The sequence below is a fragment of the Sceloporus occidentalis genome, unplaced genomic scaffold (genome assembly GCF_023333645.1).
Source record: "Sceloporus occidentalis isolate IW3139 unplaced genomic scaffold, rSceOcc1.0.p SCAF_198, whole genome shotgun sequence".
Taxonomy (NCBI): Eukaryota; Metazoa; Chordata; class Lepidosauria; order Squamata; family Phrynosomatidae; genus Sceloporus; species Sceloporus occidentalis.
The window spans coordinates 703,310-725,849 of record NW_028317178.1 but is presented as its reverse complement, the minus strand read 5'-3'; the positions used below and the strand labels follow the sequence as shown (position 1 = coordinate 725,849).

At 45.1% G+C, this 22,540-nt stretch overlaps 1 protein-coding gene across 1 annotated transcript in view; it reads left to right on the top strand.

Annotated features, from left to right (window-relative positions):
* LOC149278194 (heparan-alpha-glucosaminide N-acetyltransferase-like) overlaps positions 1-22,540 on the top strand; it is a 65,802-nt gene that overhangs the window by 3,208 nt on the left and 40,054 nt on the right. The window contains exons 3-7 of the mRNA XM_089502228.1: positions 521-654; positions 9,087-9,156; positions 9,724-9,775; positions 13,013-13,261; positions 13,470-13,552. Of these exons, the coding sequence (XP_089358354.1) occupies positions 521-654; positions 9,087-9,156; positions 9,724-9,775; positions 13,013-13,261; positions 13,470-13,552 (588 nt within the window). The remainder of the gene's footprint in view (positions 1-520; positions 655-9,086; positions 9,157-9,723; positions 9,776-13,012; positions 13,262-13,469; positions 13,553-22,540) is intronic.

Sequence of the window (22,540 nt, the reverse complement as noted above, 5' to 3'; positions counted from 1 at the left end):
GGCAGCTCCATACCCAGCCCTTACATGCATATCTGGGACTATCCAGACTGCTGGTACCCGGAGCCCTGCCGATTTGGGACGAGGGTCGGCCCGCCCACTGATGTCAGCGGGCGGTCCTGCATGTCGGTAGGCGGTCCTCTGACATTGGTGGGCGGTACCAGATGTTGACAGACAGTTTCTGATATAAGAGGGCGGGGAGTATGGCGTGCTGCAACGTCGCTCCCACGACTGGAGTGACTTCAACTGGAGTCTCGGGTAACACCTGGAGAGTTCCCGTGTATGCTTATAGCTGACAAGCCCCGCCCCATACCCGGTCAGCAACGCCCATGTTTGTGACTAGCCCTACCCTCTCACAAAACCACTCCCCAGAGGAGCGGAGAAACCTGATCTCATGGGAGTAGAGTGGATCCTTCTGACTCCGCTCCTACGTTTTATATTCAGATATTATATATCTGCCCCCCTATGGGGTATGTGGGGGTTATTAACCCTTTCCTAATATGTCTTTTTTTTAACCCTAAAGCTGGAGTGAATTATATGAAGAGCGAGGACACTACGTGACGTCCATGCGCTCGGCGTCACCGGGGCGAGAGAACAACACGGGGAGCGTGACGTGTGCGAGAGGTGTGACCAAACCCCCCGCAAACTGCTACCTGCGTAAGTTCCAATATTTACCCCCTTCTCAGGTCTGCAGCGGAGAGGCAGAGCGTGGTAGATAAGTGGAACGGCCTCCCAGCAGAAGAGGTAGAGGCTAATACAGTGAGGGAATTGAAACCAGGAACTGATTAAGGTTTGGATCTTCACAGCAGGAAAAACTACTGGCAGACTAGGTGGGGCTGAAGGGTATTAGCAGCTACCACTTCTGCTGGGAGGCTGCTCCACTTATCTACAATTATATTATGCAGAATGGGAAAACGAGGCAAAATTCTGCATTCCGTATCCGCGAACAGATTTACGAGCATAAAAAGAATTCAAAATGGGTCAGGGGTCTACTCGTTTTACCCCCCTTTACGGAGCATTTGGGCCTAAAAAAGGTTCACGTGTTCCTATAATATGATCTCAAGGGACCTGTTCTGAAGAGCTTACAGTCTAGGAGAAATTCGGGTCCGAACTTACATCGGTCCCCTGGGACATGTTCCGTTGAGGTGGCGCCGGTCAGGGGCTCCTGGACTTCCCTGTCTCCTGATGAAACAGCTGAACCTCTCCAGATAATCAGGTGAACCTCTAGAGACATCTCTTCTTCTCCTGGAAGGACAGGAACCGCCTGGCTGACCATGCGCAATGGTGGACCTCGGCCCGGGTCACGAGCTCCAGTTTCTCGGTGGACTTAACCTGACCCAGGATGAATCCATCACCTTCAGATCTGTATTAACCAAACATCTGCTGGGGGTATAAGCTGATCTATCACCCCTTCAGGGAGACCTCTTCCTAAATCATTAACCAAAAGACAACAACAAAAAAAACAATAACATGAAAAAAAAATCTGAAATCGAATGATTTTCCAAATGAAAGACATTTATGGCTCCAGCGTCCCCCATTGACGTCAGTTACTTAACACGACGCAGTAACCGTGTATTTACTTATCACATCATTAACTGGGTTCCTATGTCATCGGTAACCATGGCGCTGGAGTTGGTGGCTAGAAAAACACTTTTTTTCACTTATTTTTTTTTTTTTATTACTACAAAAAATGTAGCAGAAAATCTGTTTATTGTAAAGCTGTCGTCGTTCAGGCCCAAGGCATCAGTTTAAGGCTTCTCTAGAGGTGGACAAGATGGACCCGCACCCTAGGCTTGGCTTGTGGCCTCGTCCATGGAATACCAGGCTACCAAACTACCGGGAGAAACTCCTCCCCCTTTTGTATGAGCCGAGCCAATCCGGGCATTAGGCTCAAGTCCGTATTGGCTCATCAAGACATAGCTCTTTCTCGGATTTGATGGAACCAAGAAGTGGGCAAGCTAAGGTTGACTTAAACCCAGTGGTGTATTCTGACCTAGCCCACTAGGGCAAAAGGTCCAGGAGGGAGGCAGTTCCAGGGGGCTGGCATCCCCTCTGCCACAAAACAGGGAACCAATTGCCCTCTCGAGCGATCAGTTCCATGTAGCAGCTCTGTTCAACAGGTTAGATAAAAGAGAGACGACTAATCTCTCCAGCCAGCCCATCAACACCGTGGTGGACCGTGCCAAGTCGGCACAGCCTTTATAGTTCAATTCCGCCCGGTGCTGGGACATCACGTCTAGGGCAGCACGAATGGTAGGTACGCCACTGCATAAGCCTGATCCCCGACTTTACTAGGCTCATCAGAAGTGGGTGATCTGGAGACAGATAAAACTCTTCATCCCCTTGTATGTTTAGTTCTAGAAGAACAAATTTGAGGACCCTTTGTGTGGTCATGTGGACCAGCCTTGGACATACTAAGCTTGGAGATCCAGGACTTGGCTCTATCTCACCATCTTGGTGTGGGACCCAGCAAGGAACCTAGTAATACTTTCCAGAGAACCCTCTTTGTAGCTTTCCTATTGAACCTTCCAACATTATCAGGGTGAGACAACAAGGTCCACGACGGAGGAACAACCAACCCTACGGAGGTGGGGAGCAAACAGTTCTGAATATAAATACAGTCTTGGGGGCTCTTTGTTTTGCATCAAGCTCTACAGCGTGCATGGAGTTAACTATTTCTAATAAGGAGGACAAAGAGAATAACAGAGCCATGAACGATGAAGATCACCTCTTTCACAGTTGCTAACGAGGCCCGCCAGCCCTCAGGATGCTACAATGTTTGCTCTTTCTCCGTGACTCATCAGGCAATGCTTATTTTTCCATCCCGGAGAGGAAACCTCATATGATAGGGAAATTAGAAAAGGGAGAACATGGAGTTTGATCTGTGCGATCCACGCGTACGCCTCACGCACATCTCAAAGTGATCCAATCAAAACAAGAGACTGGGGTGGGAGATACAAATTGTCTTCCGATAACGCCGATAAACTTGAAGGTCATCTTCAGCGTTGAAGAAACTTTGGAGCTCGTGCTTCCTTATGATCTCCTCTCACGTTAGGGTTTGGTGGCGACGTATGGCCCGTCCACTATTTTCCCGGTCTGTGAGGTCTTCTCAGGAACGCTGACTGCGTATGCGATCGTATTCTAAACTCGAAGAATATTCTAAAGTATCAATGACCGGGGAAAAAATGAGGTTCTATGATGAATGTTTTAGTTAAAGAAAAACCTAGGGAGCCCCTAACGTTATGGGGCTGATCATGGATTGGCACTGGTGAGATGGAACATGGTCATCCTTAGACCCTTCTTAGACCTTATCTAAGACCCTTCGTGCAATCGTTCCAGGCAATCTGCCCAATTTTCGCACCCCAAGGTGTTTCCCCCTTTTTCATTATTTGGTAGCTAAGAAGGAGAGGAGCTGATCGTGAGGAAGCGGGGCAATCGGAAGGAATATGACATTACGTTCCACCTGCATGTTTGCTACAAGTAAAAACCTAGCTGGGCTGATGCTTTATGGCAATGCTAATGAAGTCCGTTCCTCCATAGACTTTCATTAGTCAGAAAGTCCGACTGGATGATTAAGACTGAGCCATTCTATTGTTTCCCACAGGCAGTATGATAAGGAGTCGGGGTGTTTAGCAGATCGGGGGTCAGATAACAGAGCGAGGATCATATGCAGCTGCCTGAAAACATTAAATTATGGGGCAAAAACTACAACTGGGGTGTTAAAAAAATGTTAATTTTTAATCTGATCCTGGGAATAAAACCCCATTCTCCTCGATCTGGATCTGGCGATGTAACGGTTAAACTGGCACTAATGAACTGGAGGTCAATTACAGAATGAAGCAGTAATTAAAATATTGTGTTACAAAGTGCAAATTTCAGTCTGTTTCTGGAATCAATATGAATGGTGTCATCCTGATGAAGACGGCTCGGGAGTGAACCCTCCGCCAAGCCTTCTCCTGCCTCCCCTTAACCAAACTAATCAATTGGGGACATATGGGAGGAATCCTACATGTCTCCATGGACCAATGAGATCGGTTACATAGGAGTTTAACCTGTGCTGTGCCAGGCAGACCTGTTTTCATCTTTAATGTATCACATGGTGTACTAATATTTTTACCCCATTTTTTTCCCAATTATGGTCTTCCTTGGCCCAAAAATACAGCATCCCCAACTGCATTCTCCCCGTCAATAAATCTAGTCCCTCCGATGTCTTGGATGTTTCGATGGACTTTTGCCAGCTAGAAAAATATTATACTTAATCCCTACTATTTGTAATAGTTACATTAAAACCCCATGTTGACTGACCTCCAAAGTGTCCCTCTTTAGCTTATCCAGTCCCTCTTTTTTTGAGGAGCTCGTTAGAGAAAAGGCTGAATTTTTGGTGATATCCCTCATAGAAACAAAGGAGAGCTTAAAACATCACATGTTGCGAGGTCACGAGTGGTCACCAAGTGTAAACATCATGGCACAAGAGGCTGTTGAAACAATATATCTCCTGACAGACGCTTGACCTTTCTTCTGCAGTTTCATGAGGTTTTTCTCCAGACTTTTCTTGACAAAAGAGATGAAGCTCTACCAAATTATCAAAGCCACCCATGTCCTCCTGACATTAGAATGTTAGCGACCCTAACAATTAACATCATTACCTACTCATTTGTCCTCTTAATATATCATTTTTCTTGAGGTTCTAGACCAAGAACCGGCCTTCTTCCACGGGTGGTAACCGGTGACCCCCTTACACCAACGGGACTTTTTTTGGCCAACATATTACTGACGCTGTCCAGTATGAGAAGTTTCCTCCTGTTGTCCTTCATCTTTCTCTTCCAAGCATGGCAAACGCCAACCTCTTCCACCAAAATGACCACTTCAAGTGGCTCCTTGATATCATTCCGCTGGATTCCATGGCTCTCAAATATTGGCCCGGAGGATAGAAAAATAACATTCAACACAAATTTGTGTTTGTGATTTCTATCATTTCTGTGGCTCAACCAAACCTTGTGGATTTGAAGGTCTTAAAACCTGAAAATTATCTCCAGAAATGAAGTATTCTGAGATCCTCGAGGAAAGAGAAACCATGCAACTTACAAACCACAAAGCATTGTGAGAATACAGGGTCATAAAGAAGAAGAAACCCAATAAATGATTGTCTCCCCATATGTGTGTTTTTCTTCCATCATCACGTGGCCTAAAGTTGTCTCCAGACCATTATTATCCCAATGAACCTTCTAGGTGGTCCTCAGCATACATAAAACATGAATATTTGGTGGTTTTAATTTTATGTTTGACCCTCGACCCTCGAAGGTGTGAAAACGAACACGACACCGAGCAGAAAAAAAAGCTTATTTTAATTTGGTTTGTTTTATTAAACGTTTGACACACAAAAAAAAATTCTAGAATGTTCTCTTTTTTAGTAGAACGGTGGTAAACTAAAAGTCGACGAGTTCTGATTTCACGTCATCACTTTCGAAATTACCAAAAAAAAATAGGAAATACTAAAAAGTTTTGGAAATTACACCTTGGAGAGATTATTTTGGTTTTCGCTTCCTTCTTGAGAGAAAGCATCGAGTTTGGGTAAATACCGTCGACTTTCTTCGGTCGAAGATTCTTCTTCCCAGTGAATCTTCTCCACCTCTGATGGTTCCAATGGATCTAATTTCTACCTTAAATTAAAGAATTGTAAAATAATGAGAATATTATATACAAAAATAAATCCATAAATTGTACTGTGATTGGAAGAGTGGTTAAGGAAGTTGAGATGCTGTTTAATGGTCTTGAGGTCTTCTTGGTCCTCTTGAGTTGGAGGAGGTCTAAGAATGGACTGGAATTATCCCAACCAGCCCCTCCTTACTTGATATCAGCAAGTCCCTCTGCAGTAACCGAGAGGAGGGGTTTGGTTGAACCGCACAGATGGTTAACTAACTAAAAACGAAGATAATGGGTCACTGATATGACCTAATGGGCCTCAGAAATTAGATCAGTTCCAGCCAAATGACCGCATAACGAAGCATTCTCAGTAAATTACTTGTTTTCAAAGGTCAATATTTTTGCACAGAGTTCCTTCTTCACGTAAATTGACAAATAATGTGATTTTTTGAATCCTACTGAGTAGATCTTTCATTTGAAGGCACGTCGGATTATGTCATGTCGAGGGAACATAGTTCCAGGAGCCACGTATGACATCATCTCGATAGACTGACATCACAAAAGCGATGAGCTACCTGGAACCAGGAATGGATGTGACCCACTTTAGCCCCACTTGGCTCATGGACGTTCCTCAAAGAGTTTCTCCTATTGATGCCCCTAAAAATACCAACAAGGGGCGGGAAGGATCCTTCTTACCGCCATATTGCCCCCGTTCTGGTTGAAGCCCCCTCTTTTTTTAACCACTCCAACAGATTTGAGACCTCGTTTAGAATACTGCGTAAATTTCTGGATACCATGGCTTCAGATACGCTCCGTTTAGAGGGAGTTCGAAGAATGCCCCCCCCAACATGGTACCTGGGAAGACTAAGGAACCTTAATATGAACCCAGAAGAACAGAGCAGGGAGATGTGAGAAGAGTCAAATTTACCAAAAAAAGATAGTAGATACCTGGACGAGACTGAAAGAAGTCTTCAAAATGGCCGACAAGATGGGACCATTGGCTTTTTTCCGTCGTCACTATATTCTTGTGTACCTTGTTCCAATTTTTCCTCCCCGCAGCTGATATGAACCGCAGGCGTGCTTCCCTGTGGAAGTTGCGGTAATCTTGAGTGTCTTTTTTCCGCTTCCATAGCGCGTAGATTGTCAGCTCTGACCTCTCGGTGACACGCGTGGCGCATCTTCATTAAAATGAAATATGATATTATACTCAGGTTAAAGACATCGCTCTAAATTATAACCGGCGGCAGCCGGGCCGCCGAGGCGGAAAAACATTCAATTAGCACTTACACGCCGCCCCTTCATTACCATGACTTCACCTGTGGTTATGAACGGCGGATGTAACGGCCTTCTTAAAACACGCGGCTGTGACAGGGCCAGGCTAGCTGGCTCATGTGTCATATGAAGTTTAGCCGGGTCACGGAGCGCTTTTGTGTCCGGTTCCGTATCCCGTGACCCGGTAATATATTATATTGTGTTTATTGTGTAACCGGCCCAGAGACTGATGTGGATTCAGCCCCAGCCTTCAAAGAGACGATCCTATAATCTGGCTGGGGCTCTTAATCAGCCAACACAGCCCTGTCTGCCCAGACGGCCCCCGCACTACAGGGGGGATAACACAGGTGGGGGAACCCATTGTATTCTGTAATCCCCTCACCTGATACATCCCCTGTATACTGATGGGATTTGTGATGGGATGTGAGTGATGGGATTGGGGGTTGGGTTCGGTACACATTGCATTGAGATTGTATAAAGTTCTGTGTGTTTGTAATAAAGAGTTCTTCTTGGTTTGCTACGAATGGTGGTCTGGATGATCCGTGGATAGCTGAGTGCGATCCGTATGAGGGACTGACTGGTGATTCCTCAGCCCTCAAACAGGGGGACCCAGCCTTGGGTACGGTGACCCTGTAACAGCGGCTCAAAAGTTTGGGGTCGATTATACATTTTTGAGAGAAGAGCACATTTTCTCCATTAAAATAACATGAAAAGGATCAGAAATCCAGCGCAGATGGGGTTAATGCAGTAAATTACTGTTGGAGCTGGAAACGCTCCCGTGTTCCAGTGGCCCTTTATCACTCCCATCACTCCTGTGTTCCAATGGCCCTTTATCACTCCCATCACTCCTGGGATCCAATGGCCCTTTATAACTCCCATCACTCCTGTGTTCCAATGGCCCTTTATCACTCCCATCACTCCTGTGTTCCAATGGCCCTTTATCACTCCCATCACTCCTGTGATCCAATGGTCCTTTATCACTCCCATCACTCCTGTGTTCCAATGGCCCTTTATAACTCCCATCACTCCTGTGTTCCAATGGCCCTTTATCACTCCCATCACTCCTCTGTTCCAATGGCCCTTTATAACTCCCATCACTCCTGTGTTCCAATGGCCCTTTATCACTCCCATCACTCCTGTGTCCCAATGGCCCTTTATCACTCCCATCACTCCCATCACTCCTGTGTCCCAATGGCCCTTTATCACTCCCATCACTCCTGTGTTCCAATGGCGCTTTATCACTCCCATCACTCCTGTGTTCCAACGGCCCTTTATCACTCCCATCACTCCTGTGTTCCAATGGTCCTTTATTACTCCCATCACTCCTGAGCTGATTACCAAAATACATTTTATTATTTATTTATTTTTGCGCTACAAAATTCTAATTTTCAAAGAAAACAGAAAATAAATTAAAAATATATATTTATGAAATATATTTTCTTCTGATTTTATTTTGTTCTTCAACAGGTTTGAGTCTGTATAAAATTCTATATAAAAACATACAAAAATTAAAAAAAATATATATTCATTTATAAAACACGTCGTGACTTTTTTGGAACCAAAGAAGCAATTTCTCGCACATTTTCCCTGCTGGATTCACAAATCTTTATTTCCTCTAATTGCGTTTAATCCCTAAGTCCCGGTTCACAATTAATGGCGGAAACGTGGTCGTCGCGGCTTTTCCTGTATGATTCATTTAATGAAACCTTCCAGAACTTGAACTCTTTGTGTGTCAATAACTGCTATTATTTTGGAGAGATTTGGTTTAGAAGTCAGGGATTTTTTTCACAGCGAAACGGGACAAATCAGGTCCTTCAACCACAGACAAGCGATGGGCTCGTATTCCATTACCAAAGAGGTCTACTGGCCATCTATGCGTTGAGTTAGCTGTAGATGTCACCTCTGATGTCACCACTGCTGACGTCCTACCAAGGTCCCACCCAATGCTCATATCAGAGAAACCTGCCTGTGGTCAAAAATGATCATCAATGGGTCATCAGATGGGCAGGTAGATAAGTCCCATGGTTTTTTTTCCACCAAAAGTCCATATTTTCGGCAGCCTAATGTTCTCATGGGTTGAGGAACCTGGAAGGGGTGAAGAACCAGCATGTCAAGTATCTGATTCTTCTCTGGTAAAGTTCTCTCTTGATGATATCTCATAATTCCATTGACAGCTTTGTTGGTGGCCTTCGGGGTTCTACTGGGGATCGGCGGAGCGTTCCTCCTCTTCACCTACGTGTCAAGGTAATTCTGATGTCCGGTCTTGTAAAAGTGGCCTCTACTGTTACGACCTTCAATGGGTTCATTTAGAAAGCCCTGGACTTTGAATAAAACATTATTGTGAGGAACCACCTTATCTTCAGGCGATGACTCAACAGGAGCCTTCAGGGCAGGAAGCAATAAACCTGGGGTGTACACACTGGGGCTCAAACACCACACTGAGCTGATGCTTTATGGCAATGCTAATGAAGTCCTCTCCTCCATAGACTTTCATTAGTCAGAGAGTCCAAACGGGTGAATAAGACTGAGCCATTCTATTGTTTCCCACAGGCAGTATGATAAGGAGTCGGGGTGTTTAGTAGATCGGGGCTTAGAGCGAGAATCATACAAACGGCTGATATGCAGCTGCCTGAAAACATTATATTATGGGGGCAAAAACTACAACTGGGGTAAAAAAGAAAGCAGAGAAATATTTCTGAAAATGTTTTTTTTATCTGATATAATCTGATAAAATCGGGCAATATATGCTACACTCATAAATTAAAAAAAGAAACTTTACGAAATACCCTTTTTTATGATTATTTGTTGCAGGCTGGACTGCACCCGGAGCTCCCGGCAGAACTGCCCCGGCCTGTGCAGAGACGTACGTAGAGAACCCACAGACACATGTTTTCATCCAACGCGAGATCAGAAATCCGCTTTCTATTTACAATTAGAGGCCGGAAGACTGATGGGTAATGGGAGGAAATGTACATTTACTGAAAGGGTAGTAGATACCTGGAACGGGTTCCCAGTGGAGGTAAAATCTAGAAGATTATATACATAACGCAACGCCAATAAAAAATCACGCTGATGGGGGCTCCCAGCAACTCATGGGTTAATTAACCTAGCAATCAATGGGTTAAAGTGCATACATCTGAAGAGGCACCTGCAAGTTTGATTCTTCATAAAAGAATAACATCAACTTGTCTAAAAAGGAAGTGTTACTTTACTGTGAGGGTGGTGGATATGTGGAACAGCCTCCCAGCAGAGGTGGTAGAGGGTAATACAGTGAGGGGATATTCTTGTTCGGAAGCTTTAATTTCTTCCCCTCCGCTATAATGATAAATACCCCCCCCCCCCCCCCGGGGTTAGTTAGCGATGGGCACAGAGACAGCCTCAGCTGGTTCGTGGAGTGTAATAATAACAAATAAAATAAAGCCCGAGTGGTGGAGCTCTCATCATCCATCACACGGGGCAGAGATATAAGGCTTCTTCTGCTCTCTGTTAACCCTTTGGGGCAAATTGTTGAGCAGGAGGGCGATTTTAAGTTATGTAGACGTTTGCATACAGTGATCTGCCCCTTCTGAATTCCAAATGGGGGCAATTGTTTTGGAGATATTTTGTTGGCAGCGTGTGATCAGCGGCAGCCTGTGGCAGAACCAGCATCGTGTGATCAATATCTGTTCTGAACTCCCCCCCCCTACAAGAGCTGTCCAAATCAATCAGCAATAATCAGTTACTTAACCATAGGGAGGCATAACTTAATGGGGAGGAATAATCATGCAGATCCTGAGAATCGGAAATTAAGACGGCTGCCCCGTGGCATAAACATGGGGGGGGGGGGGGGCGGGGTTAACACATATACACATAAAGGGCTGTAAAATGTAGGATTTGGCCAAAAAGGACAAGTATCCATCTATAGACTACAAGCCATACGCTCATCCCCTATATGGTTAAATTCCCTTGCTGTAGTAGCCTTTACCACTTCTGTTGGGAGGGTGTTCCACTTATCCACTACCCTCTCAGTAAAGTAAGTACTTACTTATATAAGCTTATATCAGAACTTGGAGGAATCTTCTAAATAAGTATATATAAAAAAAAAAAAATATTGCGAAATCTCCCTGGATTTATGATGTCATCGCGAGCAGTGAGGTCATACGTCAAGAAGGGGTTAAAGCTCTTTTACATAATAATACCGATTTTTTTTTTCTTTTGGTTCTGGGAGGGGAATTAGGAAATGGGTTTTGGTATCTGCACCCGGTATTAATCAATCTGGTGCTTTTATTGCCGCGTTATCTGTTGCTTATCGCCCAATCAGATCGCTGCTCTCATCTGAATTACCTTTGAAGTCCTGGGGGGGGGGCTGTGAAAGACCCATTAGAGCAAAAGGAGCCTTAATCCTGTTAGAACGGAGAGATAACAGATAATTTCCTGATGATGTTCTTTAACCCGCTAGGTGCTGGAGTGAGGCCGCTAATGCATTTACTGGCAAAAAAAAGAGAAGCGAAAATAAAAAAGAGAAGAAAAGGAAAAAAATTAGATCCCGTAATTAATTTTAAAAAAAAAAAGAAGAAAAATAAAATGTAAAAAAGAATTTAGCTCCCGCAATAAATAAAAAAAGAAGAAAAAGAAAAAAGATTTAGCCCCCCCCCGCAATAAATAAAAAAAGAAGAAAAAGAAAAAAGATTTGGCTCCCGCAATAAATAAAAAAAAGAAGAAAAAGGATTTAGCCCCCCCCCCCGCAATAAATGAAAAATGAAGAAAAAGAAAAAAAGATTTACCTCCCCGCAATAAATAAAAAAAGAAAAAAGATTTAGCCCCCCCCGCAATAAATAAAGAACAAAAAGAAAAAAGATTTAGCCCCCCCCCGCAATAAAGAAAAAAGATTTAGCTCCAGCAATAAATAAAAATGCAGAAATGTTTTAAGCTCCTGCTAAAAAAGGAGAAAAAAAAAAGAAAAAACATTTTTTTGAAGAAATATTTTTGCTCCAACAATTGAAAAAAAATGTAAAATAGATTTTTGTGCCAAGATTTGCAAAAAAAAAACAAAAAACAAACCAATTTTTTGTTTTAAGAAATATGAAAAGAGCGTATATATATATATATGTGCCAAGACGTATGTAAAATAAAAACATATTTGTATATTCTCGCTCGAACAATTGGGAAAAAATATTTTGTTGAAATAATTGGGGGGAAAAAAACCGATTTGTGCTCGAAAAAAATTGTAAGAAACCCCCCCCCCCAAAAAGAAAGCATTCTCTAAGAGAAACTCCTATGATTCTCAGCCAGCCGCTGTGTGATTAACTATGACATCAAACATCACACAGACTGACAGCGTATCTACCAAGTGTCCTAGTTTAGTTCTCTGGGCACCAAATCGCAATAAACTTCACCAAATTGCCTAAATTTATCCCCAAAATCCAAGTTGTTCTACATTGGTCCATTTTTTTTATCTAATCCCCTTAATCAGTGGTTGGTCTCGTCTTAGATGCGTGTTTAAATCCCCTCACTGTGTTACCCTCTACCACCTCTGCTGGGAGGCTGTTCCGCCTATCCACTACCTTTTCAGGAAAGCTGACGATTGCTTTTTGATTCATACTAGAGTGGATCCTAAATAATGATGAAGAAAATGTTCCTCCCGGCAAACAAAGGCCTTGATTGCCAGCTCTGCTTCAGCTATCAGGCATCTGGGAATGACACGCAGATCCATCACGGGAGAATTAGAAAGCGCGTGCTTCCTGATCTGTTTACATCGTAATTCAATCTCGTCCCGAGACCATGCGCTGGCCCGGGGTGAAAAAAAGCAAAAGGCCTTATCTCCCAATGAAGGTTTTGCTCTGTTTTTTTTAGCACCCTTCGAATATTAATATGCCAACTTCCTATGGGGCGGAATAAATGTCATGCACATTCTTAACGGTATATTTACCCCCCCCCTTGGTAAGTGAGCCAATATTTTCCCATCATTTAGAAATGGGTTTGGGCTCTCAGCAGGACTAGGAATGGCATTTAAGGACAACCTATCACAACCAGTGCCCGCTTTTGCGTCACGTGACAATTAAGGAATGGTTGGGACATTCAGCGGGACTAGGACTCCGCTTCCCCGTCTCCTTTCCCGCAGCTCCGCTTCGTCTCTTGCCTCGTCTTTCCTCTGTCTTCTTTCCTCTTCCGCTTCTCGCCGCCATCAGCTTCGTTGAGCCTGCCGCTCAGGCTACTTCCGCTAAAGGGCGGAGCCTTTGCGGACACACCCTCTCCCCTGATTGGAGAAACGGGGGAGAGGCTGTCCACGTGGCGCACTCCGAAGCTCCGCCCTCTTTACGGAAGTACTGCGGGAAAGGAGACAAGGACACGGAAGCTGTCGGCAGAGAAGGTAGGAGGACATTGAGAGAGAGGGGATTTCCGGGAGACTTGGGACCTCTGATGCTCCTCCCCCGATGAGTGGCCCTCGGGGCGGACCCCCCAGCCCCCTCCATGTCAGCCACTGCTTCCATTGGCTGTTAACTGGGGTTTAGTAGATTGTGGATTGAGGTTGCCATGGCGTTTATAGAATGTTGATCCCTTGACTTCTTCGTCTGTAGGGTTCTTCTGCGGCCCGGGATGGTGGGACGGACTCTGATGTTCCCCGATCTCCGCGTCTGCTCTCCCTGGACACGTTCAGAGGGTAACGTACCAACTGCAGACCTTCGAGGCTTTTCATTGTCTTATTTATTTCGATATAAATAAACCCAAGCGAGAGACGCCGAGTCACCTTCACCAACGGAGGCTTTCAGGATCTCCTGCCATGAGCACCAGTGGAGTTATTGTGGCTTTATGGCCTATCTATGTAACTGGGCGGGGCATTTAGAAGAACAATGGGTTTTATTTATAAAGCCGTTTCCTGCTGTTTCTAATTTCTATACACATTATCGGGGCTTTTAGGGCTGTAGAACCCTGCGATCCCCTCATACCCAGCAAACATTCTGACCTCCTGGAAAAGAGGGGCATCAGGGGGAGGAGAGAGGGGCATCAGGGGAGGAAAGATGGCATTAGAAGAGGAAAGAGGGGCATCGGGGGAGGAAAGATGGCATTAGGAGAGGAAAGAGGGGCATCGGGGGAGAAAAGATGGCATTAGGAGAGGAAAGAGGGGCATTGGGGGAAGAAAGATGGCACTAGGAGAGGAAAGAGGGGCATTGGGGGAGAAAAGATGGCATTAGGAGAGGAAAGAGGGGCATTGGGGGAAGAAAGATGGCACTAGGAGAGGAAAGAGGGGCATTGGGGGAGGAAAGATGGCATTAGGAGAAGAAAAAAGGGCATCGGGGGAGGAAAGATGGCATTAGAAGAGGGGCATGGGGGAGGAGAGATGGCATTAGGAGGGGAAAGAGGGGCACGGGGGGGAAATAGGGCAACAGGGAAGGAAATTGAGGCATCAGAGGAGCAAGGAAGAGCATCAGCAGAGGGGAAGAGGGGCACAGGTAGGAAAGAGGGGTATCAGGGGAGGAAAGAATGGCACACAGGAGGAATAGGGGCACCTGGAGAAGGAATAGGGGCACATTGCAAGAAAGAGTAGCCTCAAGGGAGAGAAGAAGGGAACAGGAAAAGGGGAATGAAAGAGAGGTATCGGGGGTATCAGAGAGGGACTGACCAAGCTAAACAGGGACACTCAGAAGGTATGGCACAGGAGCTGCATCCGGAATATTTTTTGTCCGTAATGGTTTGGCTGCAGGTTTTTTTGCTCCGTCACGGAGTCCGCCACCCAGCATCCGCCGGCCGTCTGCACAGGATGTCTCGTCCATAAACTCCCGCTGACACCTAGTTTCGCTTAACCCTTCCACGATCTACACAGCGCTGTACAACTTACACAAAGATGCCTTCACACATACAGGCATCACAGAAACGTAGGGACTCGGCCCGTGAGCTTACAATCTAGCTTTATGGTACTTTTATACAAAGCTCCTCCTAGCACAAGCGGTGGGGTTCCGAGGGCTCGACTTATAACCTTACAATCTAAAACAAATTAACGGTGTGGCCTCGTCTTAGATTCAGGAGCTTCCTTCACTGTATTACCCTCTACCACCTCTGCTGGAAGGCTGTTCCACTCATCTACCGGCCTTACATTACATTAAATGCACAGGACAAAAGTACCGCTCAGCGAATATGAATCCGCCAGGAATTACCATTTCCAGACAAATTCAGATTTATTGTGTGAGATCAGACCCGATCCGTGCCGTCTATAAACGCACGTTCATTTCCTGCCCAACCCCCACTAATCAAACGCGTACACAGGGGAATGGTTCACATTAACATCTGCGCCCTCCCCACTTCATTGTCCATCTCCCTCCCCACCCTCCAGTATCCATACCCACCTACCCCACCAGTGCCCATACCCCTCCCCCTCTAGTATCCATACCCACCTGCCCCACCAGTGCCCATACTCCTCCAGTATCCATACCCACCTGCCCCACCAGTGCCCATACTCCTCCAGTATCCATACCCACCTGCCCCACCAGTGTCCATACCCCTCTTCCTCCCTCATCCCAGTATACATACCCACCTGCCCCACCAGTGTCCATACCCCTCTTCCTCCCCAGTATCCATACCCACCTGCCCCACCAGTGTCCATACCCCACTTCCTCCCTTCTCCCCAGTATCCAAACCCACCTGCCCCACCAGTACCCATCCCACCTATGCCAATACCCCTTAATGCTTGCCAGAGTCCAGCAGCATGAAGACCCCGAGTAGCCCCCAGTAGATGTAGATGAAGGATAACGTGGAGATGGCTCCTTGAGAGACCGCGAGGTCACCAACAGGTTATGAACCAATTTAGGAGGACTCGGCAGGCTTCCTGTGACAACTGCCCTGGAAACACAATGGGCTTTTGATGCGCCGGGCATTAATCAAACCTTAGTTAAAGAAGCATGTCAAGACATTAACCCTTTCTAGCCCTGGCGTGTGCGCCTGCACTACAGCGAACCGGATCGGTTTATGTGAATGCCGGTAAAGAACGGAGGAGAAATGTTAGAAAAAGAGGTCATAACCTGAAACCAGAGGCTTACATCAGACAAGGGTGGTAGACAAGTGGAACAGCCTCCCAGCAGAAGCAGACCAAGGACAGATTAAGGTCTTACAGCAGAAAAGTGATGTCCTAAGTGACTGTAGGTCACCCAACTCCTAAGGTCCTTTGACGTTAACCAGACCCCGGCCATATAATGTCCTCTCCTCTGACCTTCCTCTGTGCCCCCGGAAGTCAGAAACATTATTAAAAAAAACTACATTTTAAGTGAATTATTTCCAAAACCCCCCCTCCAAAAAAGATTAAATGTTAGTTCATGGGGGTCGTGTCTGCCCACAGAGTAATGACAACCTCTTCATTTACGAGCCCGGGGGGGGGGGGGGCAATATTTTAAATGCCAACCTTTACTTCCTGGTGTTTCTGCCTCTCTCCTTCCGCCGAGACGTAGACAGCTGTATCTCGTAGAATAATTCAGCGAATGAATTAAAAGGTATGGTTCATTCCATTCATCAGGGGCTATATAAATAAAAGATAATATTAATAATAAAAACTAATAAAACTATTATATGTAGCTCCTTGAAATGACCAAGGAACCTGATACAATGTAATATCTCTATACTGACCACTCGAAGGCCCCCCGCATAGGTAGAGTCCACCAAGAGTAGAGGTGTTAAGGCCCTGCTATGTGTTAAACCTTCAAATGCTCAAGAATGTCTTCACAGTTTGCATTCAGCGTTCCAGGAACCTTGTGAGATGCCACCACCTGGTGAGCCCTGATGACTTGTATGTACTACGTTTCCCAACTGGTGTCCATCAGATATCATTATTCTTGAATAACGGAGGTGTTAGAAGGAACCTCTTCATTCATTCTATATTTTATTAGAGGGAACCTCTTCATTCATCCGCTTGTGCATTTACACGTCCATAAGGAGGCTCGCGTTGTGAGCAGAGCTTCCATCTGTGAGTTATCACCTGTCACCTCCTCGTTCCTCATTGAAGAAGCTCAGAAGTTATGGCTCTTATTGACCGTAACACAGAATCGGCAGATTTCTGGACTCATGCCATAAGTAGTTAAAGGTTTCTTTCCACCCTCAGAGTGTTAATTATGGATAAGACAACATTGTCTAGGATTGGATTTCGCACACCAGGTATCATCTATAATGATGTATTATAGGCGACTAGAGCCCCTCTTGTATTTAACAAGGCACGGGTTAGAACTAATATAGTATCTTGGAATTAGCCACAGGGTCCTGTTCTTATGATCTGCATGATTATTCCTCCCCATTGGGTTATCTCTCCTCTATTAAATTGCTGATGGTGCCAGTTTTTTTAGACATACGGCTCCTGAATATAAGACAAGACCAACGACTGATTAAGGTTTGAGTCGTTACATCAGTAAAAATGTCCCGATTAGACAGTCCGAATGGTTCCATGTTTCTATGTAACATATAATAATGATAGAATGTAATAACAGGTTAATTTTTTAACCCCTTTCACTCTCTAGTGAGACTGTTCCTTTAAACGAGGGACGAGGAGGTGATCCACCAATTAACGTCGCCTAACATTGAAGACGCAATCCCGAGATCTGTAATCTTATGCTTAGGTTGCTGCTAGAGTTGGGTGGAATTATTAGATCAGTGGTTATGCAGGAATAAGCGTCTGATTGAATTATCCCAAGGCCCCCGCGAGCCTTTCCCTGCCCACCCCGCGGTTGGAATAAATCAGATCTGTCAGAATTTGGGAGTAAAACTGGAAGATGAAGATGAAAAATGATGGCCAACAACCTGGTGTAGTCAAGAGGCCAACAGATCAATAATGAAACCTGATGCGTTCACCTGATGCGTTGCCTTATCTTTGAGGCCATCTCCGACCCACCCCTCTGTGCCCTAATTCATGCCCCCCCGCGCGATCAACGTACGATCAACAAGACAGCATTGAATACTCTGGGATTCTAAAAAAGATGAATGGAGACCAAGCTAAGTCTAATACGTCGGTGAGAACACAGCCACGACAATGACTTCGAGTTCACGTTTTCTTGTTTTATATGAGCTTCGTAATCTAGTTATTTACAATGTTTGGATATTTCAAGGGCAAACATGTCACTTATTTTTGCCAAGTGTTGTACCCGGTTGCCTCTTGAAGTGGCCGCAAATGCGGAAGCTTCTGGCAGGTGACATTTCAGATACTTTGAGTCCACGGTAGGTTCATCACCACTTCTGAATGTTAAGATGTCCCTCCATATCTTGTCTTTCTCCGTGTGATCTATGAAGAGGTTCCTCAAAGCAAAAACTCACAGGCGTCATGACTAAACCCAAGCGTCATGACATCAAGAACGTCATTCCAAGGATATATCAATGATATGTGTGGTCTGTGTCCATAAATAGGTGTCTTTGTTGGGAGAACCCTGCCCCAACTTCCTGGAAGTGATTATAAACATAGGCTTGGTGGGTCATACAGTATAGCTCCATCATATTCCTCTGCAGGTTCTAAGGTTTTGCCACAGACGTTCCAGGTATCCAAACGGATTATCGGGCTTCTGGGACAATGGTGGCCCTCTGACCGGAACCATCGTCTGTCATGGGATCTTCTGCTTCTGGTGGCCTTAACGAAGGTATGAAACCTTCTACCTACTCTGTTCCTTCCCCGTTTCTTCTACCACTTTTATCGTTCTACTCCGAGTGACTGCTCATCCAGAAGGAACGAGCGCGTGGAAATCTTTGTAAGCACCAAGGGCTAAATTCTCTGAAATGACTACTTCTAAGAGCCGAGGCTTGTCGTGGGTGCTGTGACCTTTTCACACCTTCGAACGAGTGTCGACTTGAAGAGACGACTCCAGAGGAATAACTGGGGGCAGAGGAACTGCAGAAGACGGAGGACAGACCCCAGACCGCGCGTGACCTGTAGCTTGTCATGTTCAATTGCCTCTCAATCCATGCTCCGGGGCACCGTGCCTCGCACATCCAAACCACCATCGTACAATTAACCTTTATTATCCAAAAAGTATGTGTTCTATTAACAACCAAATGATCCTAAACAATATATCATGGATTATTAAATACCCTAAAAACATTAAGCGTCTTTATACCCTTTAAATCCCCCCAAAAGTCACCTGTTTTCAAGCAGGGATTCCAGCTGTGATAAAGCACCAGTCGGAATTAGGAGAACCTTGAGAATCTGCCCATTCACTCTGAGACCCCGAGACTGGGCTAAAAATCCCTGAGAATGTGTACATTCACTTCGAGCCCCCCGAGATTAGGGTAAAAACCCCCGAGACTCAGGGGCAAACCCTGTCTGTTCTCATGTATGTGTCTCAACATGCTAATTAAGTAGAACGAGGCACGCTACGGTAGCAATATTGCTTTCCTTGCCTCTGGTTTAATTAACCACCTCAGCAAAGTAAGTGATTAGTTCCGCTAGATCTTCGTCAGGCGCGTCTGTGTAATTGCCGTATCGGGTCAAACTTTCTGCCCAGCCGACGATCCCTCTTCATGGGATGAATGTTCAAAAGGTCGGAGCGAGTCGAGCTCCTTTAGCGTAGCTATCAATCCGAAAGCAAATAAATACGGGGTCTGGTTTCCATTGATATCTTTTTTTTAATCTTTAAAGCCCTAACAAATAAAAAGAAAAATGTATTATATATATTTTCACACGGGTACCCCACAGGACAAAGCTTTGTTTATGGTCAAAATTCCAGTGTCGGGGATCGATGGGTATAGATCTCCAAAGGGTTAATATTACTAATGACACAAAATGTTATGTATATATCATATACAATGCCAAACCTAAGAGGAACCAGGGTGAGAGTTCTGCTGTTCCTACCTAGAACTGACCCTGTGGAAACTAGATACGATCTCAAATCTCATATTATGGCTGGGATTGTCCATCTTCCTCTGGGATTTTTCCTCCAAAAATCTAAAAACCTATAAAATCCTTATAGATTTGTCGGGACTCAGTATGGGAGATGTTCCTCTAGAAGACACCTCAAAGCCAATGTCAACAGCTGGACAATTTGACGATCTGAAGATGCCTTCCCACGTCTTGGAAACATTGTAACAAGACCATAAAACTAACTGCATAGGAGATGTTCCTCCAGAAACACCTCAAAGACCAACATCAAAAGCTGGCTGGTTTTGTAGATCTTCGTCCTACATGAGCTTGAGATGCCTTCACCACTGGAAGCTGTAAAACTTGGGTAAAGAAATGGAGATCACTCCCTTAGTGTATTGTCCATCCCATAAAAAAATCCTCTGGGATTTCTAAAACAAATATATAAAAACCTATAAAACCCTTATGGTTTCGTCCATTCGAGCTTAACAGTGAGATGTTCTTCTAGAAGGCCAACGTCAACAGCTGGATGATGTTGTAGATCTACTCGGCACAGGAGCTAGAGATCCCTTTATGGACGGAAACATTGTAATTGTGGAGAAGAACTTGAGACTTGGGGGGGGGGGAATTGGAGAGAGACAACCCCCAAGAGGACGAAAGGATTGGGTAGGTTCTAACTCACAAATGGTCATTGGGATAAACCGTGTCTAGGTCAGGCACCCTTCCGTTTTTAGTCTCTCATAGTGAAACAGGAAAAAGTTATTATTTTTTTTGGTCCGCCCGATCGTTGCGATTGGGTCGTGCGGTGGCCCCGCTCTAATGGATATAACGCAGGCTCCTGGAGTATTTATCTAAATGTTCTGGCTGTCACTCCCCATTGGATTGAAAGGAGAAATTAAACGCAGACATGGAGCTGCTGACAGGCCGCGAAAGCATTAGAGAGGCTGGATATTGGATGCAGAAGCTTACTTACCACTAATGCTATCTGGAATCCGTCTCTCCGGCATTGCGGCTGACATCTTCAATCAGTCTCCGAGGACCCGTTGGCCAACTTGGATTTCATTGTGTCGGAATGCACCGGGCATCTTGGCTCGACGTGCGGAGACGCAATGGCTTTTTTTTTTTTCTGGACAGACCTGTCTTTCTGTAGACATTTCGCTTCCATTCTTTCCAAATGATTAAGTTTTATGGGTTAGGGTGCTAGAAAATCGGGGAGGAAAGAGGGTCGCTGGGATTTCAGGCTTTGGGAAGGACTGGCCAATTGAAACAGGAACAAATAATCATTTTTAAAATAATATTTAATTTAAGAACCTTTGGTCCATAAAACCTGTCCCTAAAGTCCCATTTATAATACCCATGCGGTATAAGCTCCTACCACCAGTGCTGAAGAGCTGTTGCATGCGTTCACTATTGCTTCTGGAGTATTTCTTGTTTCTGCTCCTAAATGATTTTTACTTTGAGGATAATATGTGAAGTGAGCTGAAAATTTGCAAGATGTTGCATCTTAGCTACCAGTTTCCATGATTTTTTTGGGCTCCAGACTGAACCGACACTGTGCGTGTGATGACAGGAAATGATGTCACAACACTGCTTCAAAATGTAGGCGGAGAATGACATCACGCTATTTGCTGGGACGGAATGTTGGCAACCACGCTGTTCCTGATGTACCGAATGCGTCCTACTGTCATCTAATTGGCGGTGAACACGCGCACACCATGAGGACACCCTTACCCCGGGCCTAATTACCCCATATTTCACTCCATCCTGTTTACCGATCCCGAGTTCCCTGCGAAATCCAAAGTAAAATATTTTAGCGACGCGTCGATATCATGTCATAATTTGCTGAGAAAATGGCTTAACCTTTGTCTCTGTTGCCATGGTAACTAATGGAGGCAATAATTACCCGCCGCGTGCCATTTGCTAGCTGCGGTTAGTGGAGCCGTTAGATTGAAACGTACAACGAGGGCGAAAGTTTTTACAGATCCTGATGAAAGAAAAGGAAAAAAAAAACCCGAAAGAGAAAGCTCGGCCTCTGACAGAGAAGCCGACAAGATGGCCGCCGGTTTAATTTGTAAATTGCACCAAGGCGGCCTTCTGGGACGTCGAATAATGTGTCTTGATGAGCCCTTCCTACCGAATTCACCCTGAAACCTCGGGATAGAACAAGCAATTACCAATTAGCTCATCCGAGCTGGCTCCGTGCCCGATGGAAGACGGAGGAGAAGCTTCTTCCCCTCTCCAGACTGACTCCCGAACAAGGATTAAGAAGGAGGAACATCTGGCTTAAGACGCGAGTGAAGGCTGTGACAAGTCGTAGGCCTCATCCCTCGCTGTCATTTTGTCCTTAATCGTATAGAAAGCGCGCCGAACCATTTAGGAAGCTTTTCAAAAAATTTCTATGGCAATACCCTATGAGCGCTTGCTATCGGGTCACATGACAATTAAGTGTTCCCAACAAAAATGATAAAGGAGGCCACATTTTACATAACTGACGCTTTGTTTTTGGGATTTCAGCAGAAATTGTGTTTTTTATGGTGAATTTAGTTCTAAATGAGTAGGTGGAGCGGCAGCTTTCATATAATTTTTGGCAACGGCCTTGGAGTTTGTGTCTCCAAGGACTCATCTTGATTAGTTCTGTCTTTGATCCGAGGGGAAGCCAAGCCGGGTCATCCCCGCCTTTGAAGATCCATCTAATCATGGTGGCTCTCCGTCTCGCTGAGGTAATGTCGGATCAGAGAAAGAACCATGATTGAATGCGGCACTGAAACCATAGATCATGCGCGCTACAAGTCATTTTCTAATGTGCTCTTCGGCAAATGCAAATTTCCCCCCTCC